Genomic DNA, 21,582 nt, shown 5'->3' with positions numbered 1-21,582 from the left:
ATGCATCTCCCTCGTACTGACATTGGTGCAAGCGAGATGGGCTGCGTTTGAGTTGTCGCAGTCGTTAGCGTTTTAAGGCCGCGTAAAACTTATGGTGAGGGTACAAGAGGCAAACTAAAACATACACGACATCAAAATGATCTCGCTCGCGCCAAAGCATGTACGGACAAGTACGAGCGACTTGAACGCGTGGATAATAGCTCAACGACACCGTCTAGAGTATTGTGACATCCACTTGCAAGATTTTTTACAAGAAAACTTTTTTTTTTCAAACACACTTTTTGTATTTATTTCCTAAATTGTTCGCAATTTCCCCCTAAAAATGCTACGTTTTGTGCATTAGTACGGTAACTCGATTTTTCATATAAAAAATGTACACAATACACAATTTAATTTACACACTCCATACGAAAAACATGGGCGGAGGTCGCACAAATATTTGTGTATCAAAATTAAGTACCTACTGACTCGTGTAAAATATTATAATCTGCCAATAAACCATTGCAAGAGATTTTCTCAAAAGTGGGTTGTCACTTTGTAAAATGTGTAGGCGAGTCTTGTATGGAAATGGGAAAAAACGGGTAGGCAACATTGCCCACCTAATTTATTCACACTTAATAAATAAATCGCTAAATTATTAACAGGGAATGGTAGGATTGCCCAAAAACTTTTTGTGATCCTTGGACATCATCATCATACGAGCTGTATTTGAGCACCAAATTGACGTCAGCAATGTTTGCGAAAACTCCGGATATTTTTGCCCGCCCTCTAAAACGCCAAAAAGTAGGTAAATACACATTTAATTTTTTTTTTCAAATAAACATGCGTTTGATCACAATGGACGTGCTAAGCAAAAAAAGACATAAGATGTCATATATATTTTTTTGAGAAATTCGTGTTATTTTTTTTCGAAAAAAAGCGGGCAAAGTTAGCTAGTTTCACGCTATGTATTTAAAGATGAAAAGGTCCTTTGATTCACTTGAACTAGGTAAGCAATGGGCATAATTTCTCTTGTACGCTAACATTTGACGCTTGCAAGGGATTTTCATACAATTTGCATAATCCGCCCGAGGCATTGCCCATCCTCTAATCATAACATTGGGACAACTCTGAAGTTTTTTATTGTTTTATAACAGGAGCGGCATTCTGATTTAAAAATCTGTTAAAGTTTTGGAGCATTCGTGCATTTGTCTATCGTTGTCCCGTACAAACGCGAATTTTCTAAATATTTGCAGGTCATGTATCTTCTTCTTTAGTCGTTCCCTCAATGGTGAGGATCATGACATCATGTCCTTCTGTTGAAGAGCAGCTTTTGATATGCTTATGCAGCAGCTATGCAGCTCATGGCCTCTTGCAGTTTTAATTGCATAAGTGCAGTGATTTGAGCACACTTTCTAGTAGGGGGCCCTGAGGTCTGGTGCCTTTAACTTTGCCCGTCATACTTTGCACAATAAGGTCTACGTACAAAAAAGGGTTGTTGATTGTACCTATTTAAATAATAATAAAAATATATTTTACATCACGCATCGATAGCAATAAAAGTAAACTGTAGCTCTGTAGGTATTTTTGACAAACTTTCTATTTGTTTAACAGGAAGTAACTATAAAGAAAACGCAATATCGGAGTTGATAGGCGTTAATCATTTTAACAGTTCGAAAAAGGAAGTTAATTTGACTATTTTGACTTGACAGTCAACATATAAAAGGTATCAAAACTTTAACAGATTTTGAAAATCAGAATACCGCCCCAAAACTCGGTGGGCATGTAAAATTTATGTACCGGGTTCGTTTGTGGATTTAAATAAAGGTTTCGGGGGTTTTTTGTGGAATTTGAATTTATTTACATCGGGATGTAAGATTTATGCCTACAAGTATGACTTTTGGGGACAGTGAGGGTGTAAAAATTTAAAATATATTCATAGTGAGAATTGAAAATAAATGGAAATCACTCCTGATAGGGTGGAAATCCCTACTCTTGATGAATCGCTCGTAGCGACCGTAGCTTGGATGTATTTTTATATGATATAGAAGGCAAACAAGCAGACGAATCGGCTGATGGTAAACAATAACCGTAGGCTATGAACACCTGTAACGTCAGACGGGTTGCAAGTGCGTTGCCGGCCTTACGTTCCGTAAATACAGTGGGAGACATTTCTTTCCACAGTTTAGCTGTGCGAGGCAGGAAGTTTCTGGAGAAACACAGTCTGAAATCAGTCAGATTTGTTAGTGAGTTCTGAAGAATTATTCTTTATTTTTAAATATAATAAGTACCTAACCATAATATTTGGCACAGACATTAGTTGCTTATCAAGCCATCTGTCCTTCCAATCAAAATACAGAACTAAAAATTGGTTGCGCGGCTATCGTTACTGCCTAATTTATTTAGACTCCTTTGTTTCTTCATATAGCTATATACAAAACAGTCCGTCCTTCAGTCCTTTAAACGTAACTGATGGCTGCTATTTGTCTCCCAGTTAGATTGATGTCAGTTGTCTGTTTCATTCTGCCCCCAATACAAACCACTTTGACAGACAGTTTTCCGCGTTCAAGTATTTTAAAGTATACGTATAATTGAAGTCTTAGAAGTTATCTTTGATTAACTGATATAATATTCAAAGCGAATAACGAATCACAATTAAGTACAATTACGAAAGCGACTGCCATTTAACCTTCCAACCCAGAAGTAAAACTAGGCCTTATTGGGATTAGCCCGGTGTTTTCCTTCACCGATAAGTGGTGGTAAATATCAAATAAGTAATGTTACCGTACATAAGTCAGCGCTCCATTAATTTATAATTATAGTAGTAGTAGTAGTAGTAAAACTCTTTATTGTACAAAAAGAAACATATTAACACAAGAGAAAAACGCATCATTTCTACAAAGGCGAACTATCCCTTTCAGGGATCAATTCCAGTTAACCTTATCTATAGAAATGAAACCTTTTTATTGATCTTTCCATAAGTTATACTCATAAAATACCTCTAAGGCTACATTGTATCGCAAAATTCGCAAATTAACAATTTAATCCCTAAACAGCTGAGTAAAACCTTCCAACAGTTTCACAAGGACCAGTTAATGCGACAAAGTACCAACTCGGCACGACGCAGTAGACATTTAATACTTTGTGTTAATAAGTAATTCAAATTCAGCGACTGGCAACCTACGTATTTCCTACGAGGAAACGAGCGCGCTAGTTTACTACCACAGAGTTCTATTTCGTTCGAGGGGCCTTAAGATTTACAACCTTGTTACGAGTAAGTTAATTGCTCAACATGTGTGGATAGGTGAGGCGGGAGTTCAATTTGAGTTGGTGCTGCTTTTAGAACTTGCTGTTTTGGCAGATTAAGTGAGTGCTTAGTGCTCTTTTTGTTTACCTCTCGCGTCGAATAATGGTCACAATGACAGTTAATTTTTAACAAGCAGAAACGTCTGCGAACGATGCTTTTCACGGCGAGTTCAAGTCTCACCCAGGTCAGTAATTTTTCCACTTTTAAATTTACTATGACAGTTCATTTTTATATGGAGTAGCTGTCACGTAAAATGTTTGTAGACATTTTTTGAAAGTTGCATATTAATTTATTTAGAAATGTAACATAAAAACATATTTTTCAATTATTTTTAGGGTTCCGTACCCTAAGGGTAAAAACCCTATACTTAATAAAATATACTAGTATGAATTTTCTCAAAAGATTTTTAGGCCTCAGACTCTAATCCGTTAAACAAAAGCCTTTGTTTCTTTTATGCAGAGGCGCCTTAGTCGCGTGCCGAGCGCGTGCCAAAGCAACCATGTCTTTATAAAGCAACTATCGTGATAGGATAAAGGTTCAAATTTATAATATGTAACAGCGCATTCTGAGATAACGAGTTTGGGTTATGAAGGACGATCGGTTGTCTGTGTGTGGCCTCAGAATGAGCGGTTACATAAATTTAAACCATATAAATAGGACATTAAAATTTCTTTTTAAACGAGTTAGTTCCCGTTCAGTCAGTAGCGGTAGCATTGGTAACCGCTGAACAAAAGAAACAAAGCCTTTTGTTTAACAGATTAGGGTGTGAGGCGTAAAAATCATTTGAGAAAATTCATACTATACTAAGACCCCACTGTGCGTCTGTCTGTCACCAGGCTGTATCTCATGAATCGTGATAGCTAGACAGTTGAAATTGTCAGATGATGTATTTATGTATTTCTGTTGCCGCTATAAAAACAAATACAAAAAAAAATAATTTGTACGGAACCCTCGGTGGGCGAGTACGACTTGCACTTGTCCGGTTTAATTTAAATAAAGCTCAACCAAATAGGCTTGATGGAACCGTCATAGGAACCATCATTAGACGGGGGAAACGTGGTGTGCGATAGTACCTAGCTGATGGGAGGATAAAAAAAATAAAGAAAAAAAGCCTTATTTCTTGCGAGTAGTTACAAAGTCAGCATGAATTTAAACGGAATATACATAATTATGATAGTAAAAAAATAGTTCGTAATATCATTATTTTCACAAAAAAATCATCAGTAAATGCCCATCGCATATAAGGTCTTCCATCTTGGAGAGGATAGCAACAACCCTAGCTAGCAGTACGCGTACTCGAGATAATGACACCGCCAGACAAGCTCGGCATCACGAGGCAATATTCCACAAAATTAAAATATGAGATTAATGAGAGAACGATATTAAAATATATTCAGAACTAGCTTCAGCCCGCAATTTTCTCTGCGTAGAACGATCATTGATATAAACTAACCTATGTCCTTTCCCGGTTTTTCACTATCTCAGTACAAATTGTATCCGAATCGGTTTAAGAGTGAAAAGGTAACAGACAGACTGACAGACAAACAAAGCTACTTTCGCATTTATAACATTAGTATTTTAACGCTGCGTCTTACGTAGGCGAACACTGGCGAACTCGAAGCGATGCGGCGCTGCGCGGCGCGGCGGGCCCAAGGCGTTCGCGTTCACAACGAGATCGCCCACGTAGGACACTTCTATAGGGTATCAAAGGATTGATTCACCCCGCTCCGCGCCGCGCCGCGCCGCTTCGCGTTCGCGTGTTGTTCGCCTACGTAGTACGCTCCGTATAACGACTTGTTGAAATTACTTGAAACTTGGCATGTACATTCAAGCAACATATAATATATGTATGTATGTATGTATGTCTGGTACAGTTTTCGTTGCTAGGAATTGCAAAACAAAGAAAATAACGCGAATATCGTTTTTACAAAAAAAATCTTCTGCGCGCTCTATTTTATTAATGTTAGGTAGGTATAACTATAAGCAACAAACATCAGACCTACTAGGTATGTGTCAATTAAATTTTCATGTTATTTCAGCTTGTTGTTTTAAAATGAGATGGTAAATTGGATTGTATGGAAGTGGCTTTTTGGAGGAGGCTTCGGAAGACTCTTAAGGAAAGATCGCAATTTTGAGTAAATTTCTTTTTAAATGTTTACTTCGTTTGACGGAGTACAGGAACGTAAATGAGTTAATACCTACTCGCATTATTTCTCCCTACCATTAGTAATTATAGCCCGCCCTCCCATAAATATAGTCCTACAGCCTTCCGCGAATGCTATAATATGGTTTCGTTATCACCTTACAATATTTACCTAGTATTTTTACTTAGTATGTGGAACAGCAGGCGTATCATGGGTGGCTTTATCCACGTGATAAAATAACTGCCATCTATGTATACCAGAGATTTACGTAGTAGTTTATAAACGTGTGCTTGTATGAAAAGTTTGTCAGTGATATGTGTCGTTTTCAAGCAAAAGGTACCACATTATCGCTTGCCATAACGATGCTCTGGCAGGTTTTTCGTATAAAGATACAAGCAATTTTCGTCCTCATGGTAAGCGACAATGTGATACCTTTTGATTGAAAACGTCACATATATGGGACTACAGGCAGAGCTCGTTCGTTGATCGTGCGTAGTGCGTGCGGCAATGCAACCCGTTCTTAATATAAATATGAAAGTTAGTATGTTTTTCAATGTTTGTTCAACGTTAAACGAGTTAAACGTGGATAAAATCGAGGGAAAACGCCAGTGTTTAAAACTTAATTAGTCTTATAAAGTATTGTAGGGAAATATACTTGTTTACTAATAAGTACCTATATATTTCCCTGTTCCATTCCAAATTTCTAAATACCTATACCGTAAGACTGTCTTCCTAATTTTAATGATGATAAGGCACCACATTCAGAGTATAAAGGCGGCATTGATGTTTCTCTCCTCGTTTACGTGAGGGTATTATCTTTATTAATTAATAAATGCAAAGCGGCTCTGTGTTTGTTTATTTACTTATATCGGCGGATGATTTAGTATTTGGGCTTAGTTACTTGCTACTGAACGATAATTATATGTGACTGAGTCCTTATGAATATGAAGCATGACCCTTCTCTGTTGGAAAGCCACATATTTACATCAGCACATATGCATCGAAACATCTTCAGTATGTTTTTATATCTACAGTTAACTTTACACTAAAATTTTAACGACAGAAATTTATAGTTAATACTCGTACTTAATAAAAATAATAGAGAGGTTAGAGAGGGGCAGTGTATATATTAACTGGGGAAATTGTATATATTAACACTGTTAAGCAGCGTACTACGTAGGCGAACAACACGCGAACGCGAAGCGGCGCCGCGCCGCGGAGCGGGGTGAATCAATCCTTTGAAACCTTATAGAAGTGTGCTACGTGGGCGGTCTCGATGCGAACGCGAACGCCGTAGGCCCGCCGCGCCGCGCCGCTTCGCTTCGCGTTCGCGAGTGTTCGCCGTCTAAAGACGCAGCATGAGTCACTTCTACAGAATAGTTTTGTCCATTAAAACATACAATAAAACAATATTACCTAAAGCAACATTAACCTGAATAATCACCTAGTCTGTGACATAAAATCACAATTAAACTTAACCTACTTTCACAAAATCGACTGCAACCCTTTTGAAAAAACATTGGCATCCATCATTAACACATAAAACAACTAATGGCAACCCTAGCATTAGTGGGCCCTAAATAATCAGGATTCGCGACCCTAGCGGCAAACATTCGGCGCTTTAAATCCAAAACACTTCAACTCCACAACAAAATTCAAACAAATACCAATCTTAACCAGTTACAATAAGGACGAAAATGAAATCGGCACGAATTAAACATTGATCCTCTTTTGTTTTTCCGCCTCGATTTGTCTAGAACGCGCCTTAGGGCTGTCACAGTGCGAAATTACATCCATTTGTATGCAGATGTCAGGATGGAGGAATTAAGTCACTCGCCTTTGACTCGATGCAAATAAGTCTTGGAAATGAACCCATCGATATGAGCCAGCCGCGCTGTGACGTCAAAAATAATAATGCCACTGGTGAATATATTAGTACAGATTTGGTGCTTGGGGGTGGTTTGATTAGTTTACTTATACTTTGATTATAATTTCAAGTATGTGCTCTAGTGCTAGCGGTACGCCAAAAACGCTGCAGAATGTGTTAAAAGGATGAAAATTGGTACCATTGATATTAAGGCCATTTGAATCAATTTAACCCGTAGCACCAAAAAAACAGGGAAGCAGTTATGACATCTTTTTTTTGTATGGAACAAAAAAATTGTTCAGAAACCTATCGTGTGTGGTATTCAATGAAAGGTAATTAATTTTGACACGATTCTAAAAATATATCACATCATTACATTTCGGACACTTTTTTAAATTAGAATATAATTATTTTTTAAAACCTAAAGTTACGTAAATAAGGCATCAAGATGCTATTCATATTTTTGGCAACCGTATTAATAATCTAAAAAAGCGCTACGATTTTTTAAAAACTGCTGGCTGAACCCACGGCATCTGTTAAATGTTACACCAAGCAGGCGTTCCGAACCAGCCAGTCACAACGCAACAAACTGGTCGAAATAGGGATGATGACATATGTTTTAAAACAAACTGGTCGAAATAGGGATGATGACATATGTTGAATTTTATAACAAAATCTAGTAAAATAGATAGCAAATAAGCAATTTATCATATTAATGTGGATAATAAAATAATATATGGAAATGATAAAAAAATATAGGATCTAAAAGTTTCAAAATTTAAAGTTTTTTTTAACTTCCAAAAAGGACTAAAGTAAAGATACCTTCCATTCGATTCCTTGCATTTTATCCAAAAAAAGATTGTATGGCAACTATATGCATGAACGGAATATTTCACCGACAAAAATTGCAATTTTACTTATATTCCGTACATGCAAGATGGGCTCTCAGTGACATTGACGTCACGTTCGCTTATCGTTTTGTAAGGAGCGTTTCGCGAGTGAAGTACGACTGTGGTGTCGGACTTTGACTATCATTTCAAGCTTTGTATTGCTTTAATGCAATGGGTCCCATATAGACATTTGATCCCAAAAACAAACTTGATCGATTAATACCATTAATAAAAATTAATCAAACCTATTGTATACATAGCAAGTTTTTGACGAAAGCCAGGTGATAACCGCACTTCAATATCAATCGGGACATTTCAATCGCATGTGATGGATGAATTGAATGCAGCAGCATATTCATAAAGTGTCATGTATGCAAGTATGTAAGCCAGTAATAAACCAGTTCTGAAGCAAGCCGGTCGTATCATTCGCTCCCGAATACAACATTGGCTGACGAGTTGTGAAGTTACCCGCGAGTTTAAAAAATATGTCGTTTTTAGGGAACTTATCGGTTTTTGACCACAAAACTGGCGATTGGTTGATTTTTAAGGGAAAGTTAACAAAATTCCTGCTTTTGAATTACATCGACGATGCCAATAAAAGTGCAGTGTTGTTAACATACTTTTCGGACGAGTCGTACCGGCTGTTACGTAACCTCGTATATCCAGATGACATTGAAAAGAAAACGTACAAAGAATTGGTTGATGTACTCGATAACCATTTTAAACCTAAGCAGTGCTCGTTCGTCGAGAAGGCAAAATTCTACGGTGCTGCAAGGAGTCCTGGTGAAACCCTAGGTGACTGGGCGGCGCGATTAAGGGGTCTCGCATGTTACTGCGAATTCGGTGCCGCCTTAGACATGGTTCTGCTGGACCGTTTCGTGCTCGGGTTGGGCATGGGCCATGTAAGGGATAAGCTATTTGAGCAAGATTGTAAAAGTTTGACCTTCGCGAAGGCACTGGAAATTGCGGAGAAGGCGGAGTGCGCACGAGAGGCAAAAAAGGTGGATACATCTGGCGCTGATGTGATAGTGAAGCAGGAGCCTGTGTTTCGGGTAGGCAGCGACGGTAGGTCGAGCGACAGGCCCGACCGCCGCGCGCCCGGCCGCGCGACCTCGGGCTCCAGTTCGAGATATCAGCGCGATAGCGATGTTCCTCGTTGTTCCGTATGTGGAATGAAAAACCATAATAGTGATAAGTGTCGCTATAAAAGTTTGCGTTGCCAGAAGTGTGGTGAAAAAGGGCATTTAAAGAAAGTGTGTAAAGTTCGGGTCAATTGTGTGGAAACTCAAGATTCGGAAGATCAAGACTGTAAGGAATGTGAACTCTTTAACCTAAGGTATGAAAATTATGCTCCTATTATTTTGCGTGTAAACATAAATAATAAAGAAGTTAGTATGGAACTCGATTCCGGTTCTGGACTTTCCGTGATTACAAAAAAAATGTATTTGGCTCAATTTTCTAAACTACCTCTAATAAAAACGTATATAAAATTATGTGTGTATAATGGACACAAAATCACGCCCTTGGGTTATTTTTCAGTTGATATTAATTATCAAGGTATTATAAATAAAATTAACATTTACGTTGTTGAGAACGGAGGGCCACCGCTTTTAGGTCGTGATTTTATGTCCAAATTTGGATTTGAATTGCGTCGAATACAAACAAATAAGCTGTCGGTGCATAATGATGAAACCGATGTGAAAAGTTTGATTAGTGAGTATGCCGAATTATGGGAGGATGGTTTAGGCACATTCAATAAATTTAAAATAAAGTTAAGTCTTAAGGAAAATACCGAACCTAAGTTTTTTAAAGCCCGAACCGTACCTTTTGCTATAAAAAGTAAGGTAGAAGAAGAAATTGAGCGGTTAATCAAGTTAGGTATTTTGGTACCGGTAAATTTTTCAAACTACGCAACGCCTATAGTTCCGGTTTTGAAACCAAACGGTAAAGTGCGTATAGCGGGAGATTATTCGGTAACCTTGAATAAAGACATGCATGTGGATAGGTACCCAATGCCGCGAATTGAGGAAGTTTTTGCGAAAATAGGAGGAGGCCAATCTTATACTAAGATTGATCTCAGTGACGCATACAACCAGTTTCCTATCGAGGATAAATCTCAGGAGCTTACTACCATAAATACGTCACGGGGGCTATTTAAGTACACCCGCCTCGTCTATGGTTTGGCAAATGCGCCGGCCATTTTTCAAAGGACGATGGAGACGTTGCTAGCCGGTATCGAAGGCGTGTCCTGTTGGATTGACGATGTATGCGTCACAGGCAGCACTAGGGAACAACACATGTCTAGATTGCGTGAGGTACTTCATAGACTACGGGACGCTGGCCTACGGTTGAAAAAAGACAAATGCGAATTTTTCCGCCCAAGTGTTACGTACCTAGGTTACGTCATCGATAGGTACGGCATTAGAACGTGTCCAAAAAAGACAGAAGCAATTTTAGGGGCACCTACACCTAAAAATGTAATGGATGTACAAAAATTCCTGGGAGCTATAAATTACTATCGTAGTTTTATTCCTAGCGCCGCATCCACACTGAGCCCGTTGCACGAGCTGCTTCGTAAAGACGTTCCCTGGGAATGGAATGTTAGGCACGAAAATGCTTTTAATACGATAAAGCGAGAATTAGCTTCTGATAGGGTGCTGACTCATTTTGATCCCGCGGCACGTCTGGTGCTCACAGTTGACGCGGGCCCCGGGGGCCTTGGCGCCTGGCTGGCGCAAGGCGCCGAGGGCCATGAGAGACCGCTCGCATTTGCCTCGAGGTCCTTATCGGCGAGTGAAAAAAACTACAGCCAGATCAATAAAGAAGCCGCGGCTATAGTGTTCGGTGTTAAACATTTTCACCAATACCTATATGGTCGCGACATACCTTTTGTTCTTAGGACTGACCATCAACCCTTGTTAGCCATATTTGGAAAAAAAAATGGGATTCCTATTATGGCGGCTTCGCGGTTACAGCGATATGCTATTTTCCTGTCCGCATACAACTATAACATCCAATATATAACAAGTGAGAAGAATGCCATAGCGGACTACTTCTCAAGGTCACCCATTGACACAGATAGCGAACAGGACAATTGCAGGGCCGGATCATACCTTAATTTCATTACAGATAGTACACTGCCTGTCTTGTTCGATGATATTAAGGAAGCTACCTTGAAAGATAAGGTATTGCAGATGGTATCGAAATACATTCGTTTCGGATGGCCACGTAAGATAAAGTGTAAAAATATTTTACCATATTATAATTGTAAAAATGATTTGGACGTAGAGGACGGTTGTGTTTTACGCGGACATAGGATTGTTATCCCACAAATATATCGGGAACAATTGATTAGGGAATTACATAAGGGCCATTTTGGCATAGTAAAAACAAAAATATTAGCACGGAGTAAGTTTTGGTTCCCGGGTATCGATTCGGAAATCGAACGCATGGTTCTCGCATGTAGTACGTGCAGCGCACTACGCTCCGCGCCCGCGCGCGCACAAATCCGGCCCTGGCCGCGCGCATCCGCCCCGTGGGAGCGCATACACATCGATTACGCTCAATATGATCAGAAAGTATTTTTAATTGTAGTAGATAGTTACAGTAAGTGGGTAGAATGCATATATATGAATGATTTATCCACAAAAACGCTAGTTAGTAAATTAGCCATGTTATTCTACGTTTTTGGGTATCCGTTATTAATTGTATCGGATAACGATCCAAAGATTAGTAACGAGGAATTTAAAAAGTTCTGCCAGTTTAATGGAATAAAACATCTAACTTCTCCTATCTATCATCCTTGTAGCAACGGGCAATCCGAAATATATGTGAAATTGTGTAAAAGAATGTTAAAGTGCATACTACAAAAAAATTCAAATTCGACGATCATGGAAATAAATAGGCAATTAGCAAGGTACTTATTTGAATACCGTACTATGCCGCACTGCGCAGCCGGTGATTCACCGGCTAAATTGATGTTTGGTCGAGATTTGCGCACACGTTTGCATTTAATTTTACCTAAGCAAAAACTTAATATATCAATTCTGGATGTTGGCACAAATAGGTGTAGATTGTTTGAGGCTGGAGAGGATGTCTGGGTTCGTTGTTACATATCCCAAAAACCTACTTGGCTATTAGGTAGGATTGTGAATAAGTTAGGTAATAGAATGTATACGGTATTTGTGAACAGTCTCGGCATATGTAAACGCCATGTTGATCAATTAAGACGTTATTATGCACCGATCAGTACCGATTTCGATTGTCCTGATTTGTCGTCACCAAATATTATTAACTCAGAGCCGCCTCGGTTAAGTATGGCTGAGCCAAACTCCGCAGAAGTGGAAGCGGTAATGCCTAACTCTTCAAATTCATGCGAACGACATAAAATAAATGATGACCATTTTAAAGGCAAAGATATTACCGATTCTATTATGTCGGGTGGGGACAAACAGCTGATCGCAGGTTCGGCGTCTGCGACGCCACAGTCGGGCCTCCAGCAACTTGTAAATGCGGAGGGGTTGACGGAAGCGCGACACTCTCACTCCAACAGCGTTCCTACCGCTCGTACGGAGAATGCGGACTCCTTGCCATCAGCTGTTGTTACTAATAATGATAACGCGGCAATGTGTGAGTCTGGCGCTCGTCGCATTAACTTGCGCCCTAGAGATAAGGTTGTAAATTATAAGTTTTAGTTTGTAAGTTTCTGTTGTCCACGGTGTTACCTAGTGATTATTTATTTGTTATCAGGTTCCCTGAATAAGCGTGGGAGGAGTGTCATGTATGCAAGTATGTAAGCCAGTAATAAACCAGTTCTGAAGCAAGCCGGTCGTATCATTCGCTCCCGAATACAACATACATACTCGTATACAGCGCTGCCTGATGGGTCTGTCAGTGTCACATTTATGACTGACGATTCGTAACCCTTATTTCAACGCCATAAAGTCCACATTATGGTCTGTTAAGAAACGCTAACGCAAACTGTTGCATGCTATTTTCGTTACATTGAGGGATTTGGTCGATCGACTGAATTTTTGTATTTGTATTTGTATTTATTTATTTGCATAATCATGTACATTACATTACATAGATGGTATTTGCAAAGTAAGAGGCACTGATACCCTGGTAGGGCATAGCAAAAAATATCTTAGACACTAACATAAAAAAATTACATATTAAGATACAATAATAATTTAACAAAAACATTCATATAAAATTCAATGCAATTAAATTCAATTTGGTATAGTATTTAAATAATGTCACATAATTTCCAAATACAAGTCATATACTTATACACCTTAGTCATATACTAAGTTGACATGCACCTATGCATTCTTACATTAAAATACAAACATTACAAAACTATTAACAATTTTTAAATTATTCTCTTATTTATTAAAACATGTCAAAACGTATATCTAATCTAAATAACATATGTCAAGCAACATCATTCATCAATTCTTTTATTAATTATAACTATTATATGTACAATAGTTTAATATCATGCAGTGTCAGTCATATATTCTCCAATTGAGTAATAGGCTTTATGGATAAGGAATGTCTTAAGCTTTTTACTGAATACACTTAGTTTACTTTTAGTACTCTGTAGTTAGAAATGTATAGAATATTGCAAGTTTTGGCGCCGCGCCGTATTAATGGGGCTTTAATCAAGGGCAAATGAAAATCACACGAAAACACAAAATAAATAATAGTACTTGGTACAGAAGGTTCACTCAAAACAAGACGCGTCTATTACGACAGATATGACCGCTAGGTGGCGCAAGCGCGAGCAGGCGTCCGTTCCGTAGCGGTGCGCGGCAACTACTATGGCTAGACACCAAAATTGGTGTAGGCCACATGTACTTGTAGCGACGCGACGAAATCGCGGAGTGAGCCACGCCTTACGAAAACTAGATTATAGATAAACAAGTTTGGGAACAAATCAAATTATTTTATTAAATATTTTTGATTTGTGTTTTTTTAAGCAGTCACACTACTATATATAAATTAAAAACTGTAATAGATGTCATATATTAAAGAAAAAGTGACGAAGCCCTCCAGTGGTAAATATAGTGGTAAGTATAGTGGTATATTAGCGATAGCTAAAGACGCCGGTTCGAATCCGGCCTTCACCACTGGAGGGCTTCGTCACTTTTTCTTTAATATATGACATCTATTACAGTTTTTAGATTATAGATAATTATTGACAAGGGCAGACTCCAACCAAAACCTTAAAATTTTGAAGTTGGCTCGAAGGAAAGAATCACGAAAATATGTCTAATTTTCATTTATTTTCAGTTGCATATAAGTAGAATTTTTATCGGTCCGGAAATACCGCAGGCGACAGTTCGTTCCACAGTTTAGCTGTGCGAGGCAGGAAGTTAAAAACCGGACAAGTGCGAGTCGGACTCTCGCACCGAGGGTTCCGGGCTTTTTAGTATTTGTTGTTATAGCGACATACATACAATACATCATCTGTGAAAATTTCAGCTGTTCATCATATCACGGTTCATGAGATACAGCTTGGTGACAGACAGACGGACAGACGGACAGTGAAGTCTTAGTAAAGGGTTCCGTTTTTACCTTTGGGTACAGAACCCCAAAAATGAACTTCACAGGCACCATCATTTGACGCGAGTGCTTTAGTTTCGATGTCTCTCAAACGTAAAATGCTTGCTTTTCAACATTGTATATTTATATTCCTTACTTACTTACTTACTGTTGTCTGGAAGAGATCGCTTTTAAGCGATAAGACCGCCTGTTGCTGCTTAGTTTTTTATGTTAATTTGCTGTATTTAATCATGTTTCATTGTGCACAATAAAGAATATTATTATTATCTCATACAAAGTCACGGGTATATATATACATCCCGGTCATTTGATAGGCGTGCGTGGGGATACAGATCCAACACGTAGAGGCCCTTTGGAGAAGTTTGCTGTTATGTAATACACCTGCTAGAACACATTCACGGGTACAAATAGATACCCGTAAATCGGTCCCAACAGGCGTAGGGGCTATTACAAACACAGTGGAAAAGAGTGCCGGTTATGGTCTTGAAGTTTGGCTGGTCAAAAGATTGGGCTATTGCTGAGAGGTCCGGACACCTGCCATAACAATGTCTATACACGTTATCGAGGCAAGCGGTGACTCGCCGCTGACTAGATGGGCCCCTGAAACTGCCGTCGTGAAGACGACCAGGAGCAACACCGGTGTGAGCGGCTCAGGGGTGTCGAGAGGTGTGCGCCGCTGTTAACAGCCACTGTGCCCACTCGCGTCTTATGCATCTTTCACTTCCACCCCTGGAGCATATAGCTCTAGCGACTCCTCTCTGGACAGCCAATGAAGGCAAGCCAGAGCTGAGAGTCCTGCGGGTCCCCTTGGGGTCCACTCCGACCGACGAAGACACGCCGGAGACGGAGACCCTGACCGACTCTCGGGAGCACTTGGGTCCGTGGGGTCGTTACTCCCCAACAGCTCGCCACAAGCTGCCCTGCGGGGTTATTATTATTATTATTACTGCTGTGGCGCAACGACCCGAAGTGGATATTGGCCTCCGACGCCAAAGACCGCCATGCTACTCTGTTCAAAGCCGTTTCTGTCCAGTCGACGGCGCCGAGTTCGCTAAGGTCTTTCTGCACTTCGTCTCCAGCGGTACCTAGGGCGTCCAGACGGTCTGCGGCCACTTGGTACTCCAGAGTACGCCATCCAGACTGAGCTATCTTCGAGCGGACTACGTGCCCGAGCCATCGGAGTCTGGCGGCTTTCATTTCTCCTAACGACTGGCGGCTTTAATTAGTGAGGCTCTCACATACTGAGCCTCTGAGTTGTGTAATCCAGCCATCCAGAATGCTTGTCACAGACTACACAGACACTGCGAAGTGTACAGATGTAGTGTATAATTGTTTTCCATCGTTTTTTCTCGGAAACGTTCGTATTTGTCATGCTACTTCAGTCAACCTCAGTACTTTTTGTACCGAGACTGACTGAAATGGCAAGACGCGTTCGTAATTTTCCATGAATACGATGGAAAATTATTATGCAGTACATTTGTAGTTATAATTGCATTTTGCAGTATGCGGTATAAAAAGAAACAGGGTTTTTTAAAGTCTACGTCTAAGTCTATGTGACCGTTTATCATCAGGCGAACTGTAATCTTATTTGCCATCAACGTAGTATTAATTAATTAGAAAAATGCATTGCAATATTGTTATTCTAGAACAGCTGAACAAACGATTTATATAATAAACTAATTTAAAAATGCCGACTGGTGGCCGCCCGGTAGGTCGACCCAGATACCGCTGGGGTATTGAAGCGGAGCTGCGAGAGCTTCAAGCCGATAATTGGCAGGAAACGGCGCAGGATCGGGAAAAGTGGAGTGCTCTCGTTTCGGAGGCCAAGACCCTCTTTGGGTCGTTGAGCCATGTTAGTTAGTTAGTTAGTTAAAAATAGAATCAGTTTACCTTAACTCCATTTACTTATTTGTAAGAGCATTTCTAATCGTACTCCTTAGCGTACATCGCCCGCCCGTTGAAGAATTTGTTAGATTTCACAAAAGCAAATTTTCATAGTAGCGAATTTTCACATTCGCGTTTTTCATGATCACATATTTAATTTTTCCTTACCATTATATTGTTGCGTAGGTATTTAAACCGGTAGATATTAGATTTATCAATCAGAGATACGTATCTGTTCGTAGGAACTGTTATATAATCTGTGGTAGACTGTGATCTGCGGCTCAAGTAGCGACCACATAACGTTTGGCTGCCTGTGAATAGGTTGTGCAATTCTCAAAGCACGTTATATTCTCGCTTGTGCAAATATAAAATATACAACCGTATATGTATAGGTGGGTCTCTATTGTTTCCCATAAAGTTTTAAGTTATAATGTATTGTTTGTCCGCATTTTCGTTAGTCATAATTTGGTTATTCTCAGAAACGCGTAACTTTTCAGGATTGCCATAAAACAAACCTAACCTAACCTATCTATAGGATAACCTTACGAAAATCATGAAAACAACGGTTTCAGATTTATAAGTAATGATAATCTGAAAGTCATTACACTATGACTTTCAATAATTATGTCAAACAAAGGAATCCCATGTATAGGTATTTGTTGAGTAGTTCTTAAAATTGCCCACAAAACAGATGAACTTTTCTTAACCATTTAAAGGGTAAAAGTTAGATATTATACGGCAAAAATGGTCACCTTATGACATCATCTTATTTTTTTATATAGAATATTATCTACACAAGAAGTTAGTGAGTTTATCTTATTTATAAGTGGAATTTAAAGCGGCAATGAGACTTGAATCGTATAATTTTTTTAATCTGGACCGTTATGTTTTGAACAGCCAAAATTTTACAGTAGTAGCATACCTTTTTTTTTGTATATTTAATTCAGGCAACTAGGCCCATATTACATATTAAAATACATGTACTTACATTAGCAGTAACGTGATAAAAGTGGCAGTCGTACGTTGTACAATTTTACATGATCCAGAACTTCACTTACCTGAAACAAAAACAAATTCAAATTAATACTGAAGTTGAAAAGGCAAAGTGACAACATAAAAAAAATCTTAAAAAAGGTAAAAAAAGCCTGTGTTCCTATTTAAAAAAAAAGTTATAGACTAGCGACCCGCCCTGACTTCGCACGGGTAGTTCAACAAATTTACACAAAACCTTTACAAATTATACATATAAACCTTCCTCTTGAATCACTCTATCTATAAAAAACACCGCATCAAAATCCGTTGCGTAGTTTTGAAGATCTAAGCATACATAGGGACAGACATGCAGACAACGGAAAGCGACTTTGTTTTATACTATGTAGTGAAAATGTTTGAAAATTATGAACTTATTTAGACAAGTGAAACGCCTATAGATATTCATCATCGTCTGTGTACTGATAATATTTGAAACAGACATAAATTCTATACAATAAATATGTAGATAAGTTAATTTATTTTTGATAATATTGTCTTCGGTTACCGCGATAGTTACTCATGAAATAAAACTATGAAAACGGATTATATCGCCTATATTGTATTTACCATACATCCCGACGTTTTATTATTTTTGTATGTGGGTATTTTTGCACTTTGTAGTTTTTCCTCAGTCACCCGTTGACCACGAACGCTGTAAAGGGTTCGAAACGTCGGGATGTATTATAAATTCAATATACGCGATATAATCCGTTTTCATAGTTTTATTTTTGATATTATTATTTCTAATGTACTAAAAGTTTTCGTATGATTGCGAAAAAGTCATCTGTGTGCGCCGCCGCGAACAATACTTGTATAAGTTTTTTCCCTAAAACATTTTGGAACAGCAGTTTGAAAAAAGATCTTCCTCTTTTTCCCCAGTATTTTTTTTAATTTTTTTTTATTATAAACTGATCGGCGATTGGCCCTAGTCACACCTGATGGAAAGTGAAGACAGGGCCTAAGATGGAGCTCACCGGTTCAGTAACAGCCTATTCACTCTTGTTTTAAAGAGACCGAGGTCATATTGATCAGGGAATACAGATGGCGGGAGCGCATTCCATTCCTTAGCCATTCCTTAGTAACTAGGTTTTTAATATTACACTTCCTTATATAACCACGTTCTCGCGTGTATCTCAACTAGAGGAAAACTTATAAAAAATCTATCCACTAAGCGCTTTAATTAAAGCTTGTATACATTTCTGTCGTTTCCATTATTTTTTACACACAGTCTTTGCCCGTTTTGCTGTAATTGAGTTTCTCATTTGTAATTACATACATTTTATTTGTAAGATAAAATAATTGTAAGTAAATCATTGTAATAAATTTAACTATTGAACTTTCTACCTCGACGTGTAAAAACTGTTATTAATAATATATTTAATTTAATTTCATTTCATTTCAAAGGCGGAGCGTGGCTTTTGCTATGCAGAATTCCGTGACTTTTGAAAAACACTTTTTTAATGTCAGATAGCTAATGTGGTTATGTTTTGATGATCCGCCTAGTACGGTGGACTTGGAGGATGGAGACGACTTGTCTGTGATTTGCTGTACAAAAAAGTCTGCCAATTTTTGCGGGGGAGGGGAACGTCAAATGTATACGTAACGTCAAAATAGCCATGTCAGATAAACGTCAGTCCATACATAGTGTATGACCATTGGCCGACTATTTTCGACAGAGGGAAAAGCCTGTTAATGGCTACTCCCGGGGAATGACATAGGGTAATTTTTATCCCAGTATTCATCCTTTAAGGGGGTGAAAAGGGGGGTGGAAGTTTGTATGGGGAATCGATAAAAAGCAGATTGGATAAAAAATAAGCTAATGTCGCGGGTAAAAGCTAGTTTATAATAAAACCAAGATCCGCGTTGTTTTCGATGCTAGATAGAGTTAGACCAAGCTAAGTTGGCAGCAATTTTGATAGCACAGACTGTGCAAGTGTTAGCTTGGTTTAACCAAAAAACAATTTTCGATTTAGGTTTTTTTTTTTTATAGTGATAAAAAACTAGCATCGTTATAGAAAAAGTTCCCTTTCAATTACGCAAAGCTTCAACTTTTCAACTCTCCCCAGTTTCATAAAAAAACTACATATTACGGGAACGGCAAACTATCACAAAGGGCGCGGAGGGCGCGCTACACTTCCAAATGCATTCATTACGGCGCATTGTACACGCATGACATCAGACCTGACGTGCACAAAAATACGCGTAGGGCTGCGAAATTCATTTACAGAAAATACTCTTTTCGCAAACATGCGCGCTTCGCAAAAATATGTTGAACACACATTAATGTTCAACATATTTTTTATAACACGTCGGTGGCAAATGGCGGCCCGCCTGATGGTAACCGGCCGCCGTGGCCTATGGATGTCTGCAACTCTAGGTGTGTCACTCCTTTTTTGAAGAACCCCATACTGTAGTCCCCAAAGAAAACCACGGCAGGGATGCTCATCCCACAGCCGGAATGTACGCGAGAGGAAATTCCTCTTAAGCTGCACAGTGCGCGGCCACGACATTTTGAGGTACCTGTAGTCTGTATCTTTAGGTAGTTAAATAAACCGACGACGACCGGTCTGGCCTAGTGGGTAGTGGCCCTGCCTGTGAAGCCGATGGTCCTGGGTTCTAATCCCGGTAAGGGCATTTATTTGTGTGATGAGCACAGATATTTATTCCTGAGTCATGGGTGTTTTCTATGTATTTAAGTATTTCATCATTCGCTTGCCCTTGTCCCATTCACTTGGGGTCGGCGCAGCACGTCTTTTTCTTCCATACCTCTCTGTCACCCGTCATCTCATCATTCATTTGCGTTAGTTTAAGTATATATTATATATATATCGTTGTCTGAGTACCCATAACACAAGCCTCCTTGGGCTTACCGTGGGACTTAGTCAATTTGTGTAAGAATGTCCCTATAATATTTATTTATTATTATTATTGTGCGACTGGCTTAGGCTAAGGCGACAACCATAGGTTAGAGCGAGACACAGCGATCGGACCTTTCGTTCCCACCTATGGTTGTCGCCTTTAGCCTAAGCCAGTCACGCAATGTCGTGGCCAGCGCGTTAGGTTCTAGGGTCAGGCGTTCAGTCGGAACACACCACAAAACAATTAAAATTTGCATTGTCTCGAGTTTCCTCTTCGCGGTCCTCAGGACGAATCGAAATTAAGCTATTTTATTAATATACCTACCTAAAAAAAAACCTTTTATATCATTTCATTCGAAAGAAGGAAAGAAAGAAAATATATTATTTATCTCGATTCGTTGAACCTACTTCACAGCTTATGTTTCCCAGTCTCAGTTGACAGGAACTTCAAAATTACTAAGGCTTGATCTATATATATTTGTCACGCAACATTTCCAAAAGTATTGTCCACACCCCTAAGTCCAAAGAACACACGGCCCCCGATTTTATTTGGTAAATTGAAAGAGTAAAAAACTCGTGCAAAACGGGCTGGAATACCGCACGGAATTGCGTCCGCGATAGTGTTCTATTGGATTATGGTAAAATGTTGCGTTAAGAGCTATTGTGTAACTACAATCCGGTGGAACGTGCAATTTGACAGGTATTTTGCATTACTCTGTGAAAAGCGGCAACATTTAGTTTACAGAATAGATACAAGGTAGTATTAATATTTTGGTATGGATTACGAGTATCAGGCCAATTCGGACCAGGGCCGTCTTAAACTATGCTGGGGCCCTTGGGCACTCAAGAATTTGGGGCCCCTTTGGAAAGTAAAGAAAGCGAATTAAACTAACACCCGACCCGACCAGACTCGGTTTGCCCACTGTTACTGTCTGTCCTTCGGGGCCCCCTGAGGATGGGGGCCCTGGGCACGGGCCCCGTGTACCCTTATGGTAAAGACGGTACTGAGTCGGACGTACACTGACATCAGAATGATAACTAAACGATATCA

At 39.2% G+C, this 21,582-nt stretch overlaps 1 protein-coding gene and 1 long non-coding RNA gene across 2 annotated transcripts in view; both read left to right on the top strand.

The window, feature by feature from the left end:
* Positions 1-21,582, top strand: part of LOC134747793 (uncharacterized) — a 331,875-nt gene that overhangs the window by 206,983 nt on the left and 103,310 nt on the right. The window lies entirely within an intron of this gene.
* Positions 8,551-13,010, top strand: LOC134747729 (uncharacterized protein K02A2.6-like). Its single transcript, XM_063682351.1, has one exon. It carries the CDS (start codon positions 8,673-8,675, stop codon positions 12,879-12,881), a length of 4,209 nt encoding a protein of 1,402 aa, XP_063538421.1. The 5' UTR covers positions 8,551-8,672; the 3' UTR covers positions 12,882-13,010.

Source organism: Cydia strobilella, chromosome 15, assembly GCF_947568885.1.
Source record: "Cydia strobilella chromosome 15, ilCydStro3.1, whole genome shotgun sequence".
NCBI classification, from domain to species: domain Eukaryota; kingdom Metazoa; phylum Arthropoda; class Insecta; order Lepidoptera; family Tortricidae; genus Cydia; species Cydia strobilella.
This window is presented reverse-complemented; position numbering and strand designations above follow the sequence as displayed.

Excerpts from the sequence above, each read along its gene's own strand:
- LOC134747729 (XM_063682351.1), top strand. The coding sequence starts at position 8,673 with ATGTCGTTTTTAGGGAACTTATCGGTTTTTGACCACAAAACTGGCGAT.